Below are 9308 nucleotides of genomic sequence, written 5' to 3'. Positions count from 1 at the left end.
GTCGATGACGTCAAAGAGAGTTAGTAGGCACTTTCTTGATTGCAAGTGCTGTTTCCTGTCCTCAGGTGGGGGGCGGAGCTGTGGTGTTCATGAACTCATCTGCGCTAGAAGAGGTGAGAGCATCTTCCTCATCCATGATAACATGCACCAATTGCTCCTGAATATTAATTGTGTTAGTGCTTTATCCTTTTTAATAGATCAAATATTTTTGTACCCCCTCACCTCCCTTGTCCCACACTTCTATCAATTATGAATGACCTATCAAGTTTGGTGAACAAAAACAAGCGTCATTATTAATTCACGACAAAGGATTGCGTTACTATAAGAAGGAAGACCTCTGTGTAAACAACACAATTTCTACTACTTAGTGGCTGATATTTAAATGACCGAAGAGGATGACAAATCCGGGAAAGAGGAGGCTGAGGGTTCTTCTGAAGAAGTCCAAAAAGAGAGGAGGAACCGCAAGCTGAAGCGTCAGGAGACAGAAGGTAATGCTGCGGACATTGGAGAAGGAGAAGGTCGGAAGAGCCGAAAATCGAAAAAGAACTCTATGTGGACTATTGAAATAAATGAAGAGGAAAACCAGAGGGAGAAAGAAAGACAAGAGGAAGCAAGAAAAACTGAGGAGGAGGAGTGGGAGTGGTGTTACGCCCCCGCTAAAGGTTGGTATCGTAAAAAGAGGGACCCAAACCAACCACAAAGCTTGTCTCCGACCTCAGAAATCCAGAAAGGGAACAATGACCAAGCATCAAAAGAGGCAGAGTCTGTCGCTCAGGAAGAGAACGCTTCCTCGTCTGGCAAACACAAGGAGGAAGGTGACAACCACAATGAAAATGCTACTGGGATGCACCCAGGTAATAGTCAGAAAAAGCAGGACTCTCAGGAAATGTCTGGTGATACTGATACATCAGCATCAAAGTATGAAAAGAATGGAGAGCACAATAGTGTTGAGGAAGATGATACAGGCAGAAAAAAATACAAAGGAGGTAAAGGTGAGACTGGATGCTGGACTTGCTGTGTTGTGCTTTTCTAACGGGATGGTTCTATATCACCAGTTCTCTTTGATTTTTCATTGTTCCCTTCATTCCACACTAGGTTTCAACCAAGGACACACACAAATGGACCTTTCTCTTTATAATATTTGCTGTCTTACTCCTGACCAGGGCCGTCATATTGGGAGAACAACCAGGGAAAATTGTCATGTGACCATGGTGGCCAACTAGGGTTCTCTATGGCAGGGGTTTTCAACCTGTGGAGTGTGAGCATCAGTTAATTCAGAGACATTCCCTTGAGGATTTATGAATATGAGTTAGCAAATATTTAGCAATCCACAAGGGGGCAATCTGACTCCCACTGCTAGTCGACAGTTAGAGCAGAGTTGGCTGGAGTATCAGTCACGCTTATTGACAGTGTAAGATGATTTACGGTTAGCCATGTCGGAAATCCAACCACGGATTGGCATGTTGTTATCTCAGAAACCGGCTCAGCCATCACATTAAATCAGGTAAACTGGTTATATATTTATGTTTCAGTATAATTACGCACGCTATACCAGGGGCGGTTCTAAACCTTTTTTAGGTGGGTTTCAGCCCCCCTATCTGTCACCTTAGCCCCCCAAAACTATCTTAACGATCAGGCCAGTGCTGCTTCCTCAAGAAAGCTTTTTATTCTCACGCATTTTAAGTCTTGTCAGTTTAAACATTAAAGTAATTTTGAATTCAAGTGAAATTAGACAAACTTGGGGGGGCGCATGTCCTAAAAGGTTGAAAACCCCTGCTCTATGGCAATGGTTCTCAAACGTGGTCCCAGAGTACCCCAGCCCAAAATCGATCTGAGAATATCAGAATCCATTCACTTTTTTCCTGCTTACATGTTCATGGGTCATATCCGATCTGTGCTGTATGGGAGGAAAAAATTGTTATTAGGTCACTTGAACCATATGAGCATCAGTTAATTCAGAGACATTCCCTTGAGGATTTATGAATATGAGTTAGCAAATATTTAGCAATCCACAAGGGGGCAATCTGACTCCCACTGCTAGTCGACAGTTAGAGCAGAGTTGGCTGGAGTATCAGTCACGCTTATTGACAGTGTAAGATGATTTACGGTTAGCCATGTCGGAAATCCAACCACGGATTGGCATGTTGTTATCTCAGAAACCGGCTCAGCCATCACATTAAATCAGGTAAACTGGTTATATATTTATGTTTCAGTATAATTACGCACGCTATACCAGGGGCGGTTCTAAACCTTTTTTAGGTGGGTTTCAGCCCCCCTATCTGTCACCTTAGCCCCCCAAAACTATCTTAACGATCAGGCCAGTGCTGCTTCCTCAAGAAAGCTTTTTATTCTCACGCATTTTAAGTCTTGTCAGTTTAAACATTAAAGTAATTTTGAATTCAAGTGAAATTAGACAAACTTGGGGGGGCGCATGTCCTAAAAGGTTGAAAACCCCTGCTCTATGGCAATGGTTCTCAAACGTGGTCCCAGAGTACCCCAGCCCAAAATCGATCTGAGAATATCAGAATCCATTCACTTTTTTCCTGCTTACATGTTCATGGGTCATATCCGATCTGTGCTGTATGGGAGGAAAAAATTGTTATTAGGTCACTTGAACCATATGATGAATGCGGCCATAATGTGCAGAGTTGGGGGACTAAATTTGGGAACCACTGGTCTATAGCCTATCTTGCTCAGTCTTGTACCTGGAAATCTATCTTCCAGCATAGTTCAGCCCTAATTAAAAAAACATCTTAAACAGCTACCAAAGACTTTAAAGAACACTTGATAATTACAAATATTTAAGTTAAAGCAGGCTTGGAACTTAACTCTTTAGAAAATCAGATCTTCAAGAACAGGAATGAGCACCACTGGCGTACTCATTGGACCCAGGGAAGATGGTGGAGAACTATAAAAACTATGTCCCAGACCTTGTGAATTTTATTGACGGCCCTGCTTTTACTGATGTTTTCCTGTTTATAGGTGAAGTGTGTAATGTTTTCACTGCTGAAATACTTTCATATCCCAATTTGACATGTAGAGATGACTTTAAGCCATTTATTGGCTGACTTCTTGAAGAGTAGAACACTGTAGCCAACTTGTCAACTTCTAATTTAACAAAGGATATCAGTTTTGTGGTGGTGCTACCTGTTTCCTCGAACAGTGGAAGTGGACTTGGAGTGTGTTTAAAGGTTTGGAGTAGGAGAGTGTGGGAAAACTGTTTGAAAACAGTCATTACTTTTGTGTTTGGTGTAAGTAGTTTTGTCTCAGAAATTAAACACTTCACCTTTAAAAATTATGTTACTCTCATGTTGTGCCAAAACTGGCTAAAGCTGTTTATTTTTTTCATCAAACACAAAAGTAGGAATTTTTTTAATACTGGATGCGAATGCAGGCTAGTTGCAAGCATCTGGGGAGAATTCGCTAGATTATCAGTGAAGAATTATTTAAATTTCTGTCCCTTTTTTCTGTCTTGACTCTGCCTCTTGTACTTCATATGAAACTATCATATCGATCATGAAGATTTTATTTTAGGTGTGTGTGTGTTTTTTTTTTCTTTTTGAAGCCGGTAGCTATGAAATCTGTAAAGATTCTTAAAATATTTGTTTTAAAATACCAGTGAGTTTGAAATTATAAGAGGGTAGGAAAATTAATAATCACTCCTTCTCCTTTTTCATATCACGGATCGGCAAAAGGTTTACAGTAGGATATTTTAGGGCATTTTTAGAATCTGAAATTGTAGATCTCCATTCTTTCTTAGACGGGGGTTGTCCAGAGAAAGGATCATCTGAGAGTGAGGACGAAATTCCAAATAGACACAAGGACTCTCATCAGCAGAGAAGTGGGTGGAGAAACAAGGATACTGAGAATGAGGATTGCAGCAGTGAGGCCTCTGCTGAGCAGGGTAAAATATTGTACACCGTCTGATGAAATACTCTTAATTATGTGGTAATCAGGATGTAATCTTATTGCATTTTTGTCTCACTATCCAGTTAAAAGGAAAAAAGGTTCAAGTTCCCTGAATGAACTTCAGCCTCCACCGTACCGTGACAAAGACGATCTCAAGTGTGGCTCAAGGGGCCGCAGTGACTCAGCAGAGGGCAGTGGAAGTGAGATCAGCGAGGGCAGTGAAGACCCTGAGGACACAGAGAGTTACCTGAATAAGGGCTGTGATGAGGACGCTCCCAGTGACAGCACAGCTGTTTTGGGCCCGGAGGTGAGCGACTCGGCCCGTCGTTTCCGGTGTGTTCTTCTATGAGAATCACGGTCCTACCTACAGATGCTCTTATTCACCAATGAAACTGATGAAATCCACACACAGTGTTGTTAATATGTCTCCAAGAGAGCTGTTCACTGCAGTTAATGTAGAGACAAATATTTGCAAACATTTTTTTTTCACAAATCCCATGTTTTTTGACATGAGATTTTTTTTAAATCCATTTTGTTTTCTTTAAGTCAGAGTGTGTTCATCCACAATAATGCTTTTGCAATGCCAAACTGATAAACTAAGACGCCTGTCATCAATTTCTCTTCAATTATTTTTTTTCCCTGTCTGTTTGGATTCCCATTCACTAGTGTCCTCTCTTTTAGACTCTTGTGAAGTAATGTTTTCAGCTGATTATTAAAATTTCATTTCATTGTCACATGAGTCATTTCACTGATGGTTTTAATTATGAGGAGCAAGGAGAACAGTTCAAGGATTCTCAGGCTGGGGTTTGGCTCATTCTGGCCACATCTGGTAAGTTTGCCTTTGAGTTTGCCTGTGATTGGAGACACTAAAAGCCTGAATACTGACATAGACTTCTTGTACTATACATGAAGCCAGGCTACTTCGGTGGGCGTCGTATCATGAGGAATCATATTCCTTGATCTTTGGAGGCAAAATTTCATAGTACTATATACAGTAACTCAGTATTCAAAATTTACTTCCCAGTCCAAAAAGAGCATTTATTGAAACTAAGCTGCAAAAACAGCATTCTAAACTTTAATAACTTTCTGATGTCAAATTAATACATTTCAAAACATGAACATCAACATACCAATGATTTCTATTCAGTGTTTCCAAACTATCCATGTTCATTTTGCTATTGGAAAATTTAAAGTTAGCCAAACGTTTTACTTCTCCTGGATGTGTGTAGCACCTGCAACTCTGCATATCCGTCCGATGGCTCCTAACAATGGGAAAGACCTGCTAACCTTTATTATTAACAAGGTTCCTGATGATTAATTTCCAATCTTAACCGTTTCAGTGACATTTCGGTGTGGATTATGATGCACAACTAAATGGGCAGATTGGAAAACGTCCATAAAAAGAAAATTATGACATCAAGAAGATAACTAAAAAAATCTATGATATGACCTCTTTAATTGTCTTTATAGGACCACCTTGTCACCAACACAGGCACCCTCAAGAACTTTGACCTGTTTATTTTTTTAAATGGAGATCCATAAATTACCATTTCCTCTATCCCATCTGCCCTGTCTTTCCCTTTCTTTGACAGGACAGCTTACTCCCACCCCTTCCAGAAACATATGAACCAGAGGCACTGGGGAAATATGGTACACTGGATGTGGCATTTGAATATGACCCCAGTGAACAACGACTTGCGGTGACAGTGACCGCTGCCACAGATATTCCAACCCTTAGGAGCACAGGGAACATTTCCTGGCAGGTCCACCTGGTTCTACTGCCCACCAAGAAGCAGAGGGCCAAGACAGGAGTCCAGAAGGGACCCTGTCCCGTCTTCACAGAGACATTTCGGTTCTCATGCGTGGAGAAGGAGGCCTTGGGGGACTATGCAGTCCGGTTCCGTCTCTACAGTGTACGGCGCATGAAGAAGGAGAAGGTCCTAGGGGAGAAGGTGTTCTACTTAACCAAACTCAATCTGCAGGGCAAGCTTGCTCTGCCTGTTACACTAGAACCTGGCACATCCGTTCCTGTAAGCAGTGTTTGTGTGCATGCAGTATACTTTTTCCATAGCCAATACGATTTCAGAGTTAGAACTATCCATTTTGTAATAGTAATCCATTAATATTACTATTCGTCAGGTCTGTGGATCAGTGGTGAGTGTCTCTCGTAGTGTGGGAGCTCTGTCATACCACTCCACTGGTGAATCCTCCACTCCAGAGCTTCTGTTGGGTCTCCTCTACAACTCCACCACAGGAAGACTGTCTGCCGAGGTTATTAAAGGCAGCCATTTTAAAAACTCTGCCACCGATAAACTGCCCAGTAAGAAATGCAAGAGTCCACCTGCTTAATCCTCTTAAAAGCAAACTTGTTTCATGCATGTGCATTCTTAATGCTTTTTCTGTGTTCTGCTTGTAACTGAACTGTTCTCCTTTTATCTGTGACTCTATCATATTCCCTTTTTTCTGTGTCCTGTCCTGTAGTTGGCCTGTTTTGTTGTGTAAAACGCTTCATTAGTGGGCAACTATATATCATGAGAGGTAAGTTTACTGCCATGTCGAAAGTTCAAAACCACCCATTTAACACTCTCCTACTTTGTCTGCTTTACTCAACTGCATCTACATTTTACTGCCATTGTGTGTTCAGTCAAGTCTCTTTGCAATGTATTTGTAGACTCCTTGTCCTTTGTAGATTTGTAGAATCCTGTAGAATACATTTAAAATGTTTGGACATAGGTCTACAGTAAATTAACCCCAAATCTCGCTGGGAGGACAATACCAATATTTTTTATGTATAAATCTGCTGTGAATTCATTTTGCCCTCCTGGCATGTCTTTGAAGGGCTACTAACCAGATTTAATAGCCCTTCAAAGACATGTCAAGAAACCCAGCAAACCAAGGAGGTAAGGTTTGGCTAGTTAGTATGGTCCTGTTAGTCACTGCTGGACGTTATTTTCCTGTGGCTCTAGCTCTAGAATAATTTGTCACATGGCATTTATAGCTCAGCACAGTCGCATACTTCTGGGTCCAAAGCAACTGCCATCGAGAATGGGAATGCTAACGGTTCGATTTCTCAGTCATCCGATTAGCCAGAATATGCAGAAAGTGCGATTTCTCAGGACACCTATTTCAGTGGGTTTTAAAGGGTGGTAGAGACATGGGGATATTTATGAGTGGTTAAAAATCACTAACTCACCAGTAGCGAATCCTAGTTTGCATACTAATGGCAGCCATACACTACACAATTTTTAAAGCTGCTGGATCACTGTTCCTTTCACACCACATCACATGTTTTGGGTATCATGAAGTTTCTGTGGTTTACATATTACACAATATTTCATTAGAAAGAATCCCTGACAACGCAGTCTTGTTTACAAAACCCATGTGCACGAAATGATACAGGGAATGCTGTAAGACTACAACTCCTCCCCTTGAAATTTCCCTTGCCCAATATCTTGCTCTTTCATTGGCTGTAGGTTGTTGCCGATGTAATTTCCGGTCAAAACACATTTCACACTGCAAGAGACTGGGTTTGGCATTGGCACTTCACTCAGATTGTGTCTTCAGTATTTCACACTATCCTATCGTCACTCACTTGAATGAGCACTGATTGGCCTGAGATTTGGGGCTTTTGTCTGCGATTACCAGAAAACAGTCAGCGAGTGAAAATGGGGCCTAGAATCGTGTATACTCGGTATTACTCCACTTGTACTAACTACAAACTGCAATGGTGGTGTCAAAGTAAGCTTAACTTTCATTCTGGTTGTTAGCATCTTGCTAACCTCATTACCCTAAAAAATCCATAACGATTTAAAGTTCATAGATTGTAACACTGCTAAAGCAGCTTCACCTCACATTCACTGATCAGTTTTTCAACAACACAAATGTTCATGACAAACCTCTGAAAGTACTTTTTGTTGCGCAAGCAGCTGTGCAATGTTAGCTCAAAATGCATTCATGAATGCATACTTGGAAAATCCACCAGAAACAGTGTTATAAGGGTACTGATTGCCAATGTGATATAATTTGGCATTTGCTTTAATCTGGCATAATACATAGTATGATTTGTGTGTAAATCATGATTCGCCAAATATCTCAGTGGCTTTTAGTAGTGTGCTATCATACAACTTTTTCTATTGCTGCAGTATAGAGTATACTGTGCATAGCATGGAAATGTATGCACGATGAGGTCATGTGATAATGTACTGCAATTATATGCTGGATACAGTATATATTGCACAGTAGTAGTACTCCTATCTGAACATAGCCCCTGTGTTTAACTTGGTGCATGAGCTCAACATCACCAACAGGTGGGGCTCACTCACTTTTTCCCTTCCCTTTCCATCAGACACTTACGTGAAGCTTACAATGCTGGACTCCAAAGGGAAAGAGATGTCCAAATGTAAGACCTCGGTCTGCCGTGGCCAGCCCAACCCAACCTACAAAGAGACATTTGTCTTCCAGGTGGCGCTGTTCCAGCTGTCTGAGGTCACCCTGCAGGTGTCGGTGTACAGTCGGCGGAGCAGCATGAAGAGGAGAGAGCGGGTGGGTTGGGTCGCTCTGGGCCTCAACAGCACCACAGAGGAACAAGAGGAGCATTGGACCCAGATGAAGGAGTCAGAGGGACAGCAGGTCTGCCAGTGGCACACGCTCCTCAATTCATAGGGGAGCAGGGAAACAATGCAGTGCAGTTTTTGTCCATCTGAAGGTTTAGTAGGACAGAATGAGTACAAATGAAAGGATTTGTTCACCCTAAAGTGAAAGTTATTTCCTAATTTACTCCATGTTGCTCCGAACCCATATTACTTGCTTTCTTCATGAAACATCATCTATCATATGGCTTCAAAAGACTGGCAACTTGTCATTTTTGAATAGGAGTTTGACAGCCCCAATTTAGTGTCTTCATATTGAAAATAATCTTCAGAATATTCTAGGAAAATCAAGTTTAGATTTTTTTAATCAAATTTTGATCAAATTTATCTCATGATTTTTGTTTTCATATTGTGTAAGTAAATGCTGCATTATGCATATGTTAATGCTGATTCAGGTTCATTTTTAATCTTTGAACACTACTAATGTTATGAATGCCACTGTTGTAGCTTGGAAAAACAACTTTACAGTTAACTGATAATTGAATTCAGATGTGTGCTTTAATATATTATAGAGAATTTATGTGTTTTTTAAAATATCTCAATGCAGTTTGGAAGGACTTAACTAAACTAAGAAGAACTTGGTTGTTCATCATGCTCAGTCATGTTTAATTTCATCACTTCTGCCAACAGACCGGATGTGGTTTGGCAAGAGCAGATAGAGACGTTCTATGAAAAAAATACTTTTTTATTACCAAAAGTGGCATACAAGAAACCTTGTACAAAAAAAAAATATATATATATATATATATA

The 9308-nt window shown here is 40.7% G+C and overlaps 1 protein-coding gene across 1 annotated transcript; it reads left to right on the top strand.

The window, feature by feature from the left end:
- Positions 1–382: 382 nt before the first annotated feature.
- Positions 383–8872, top strand: LOC107549502 (synaptotagmin-14-like). Its single transcript, XM_016230617.1, has 7 exons — positions 383–992; positions 3761–3904; positions 3993–4216; positions 5502–5939; positions 6049–6229; positions 6391–6447; positions 8255–8872. Exons 1-7 carry the CDS (start codon positions 383–385, stop codon positions 8569–8571), a joined length of 1971 nt encoding a protein of 656 aa, XP_016086103.1. The 3' UTR covers positions 8572–8872.
- Positions 8873–9308: the final 436 nt, after the last annotated feature.

This window comes from Sinocyclocheilus grahami, unplaced genomic scaffold (genome assembly GCF_001515645.1).
Source record: "Sinocyclocheilus grahami isolate Dianchi unplaced genomic scaffold, SAMN03320097.WGS_v1.1 scaffold374.1, whole genome shotgun sequence".
NCBI lineage: Eukaryota > Metazoa > Chordata > Actinopteri > Cypriniformes > Cyprinidae > Sinocyclocheilus > Sinocyclocheilus grahami.
The sequence above is the reverse complement of the archived record's forward strand: the minus strand, read 5'-3'. Positions and strand labels throughout refer to the sequence as shown.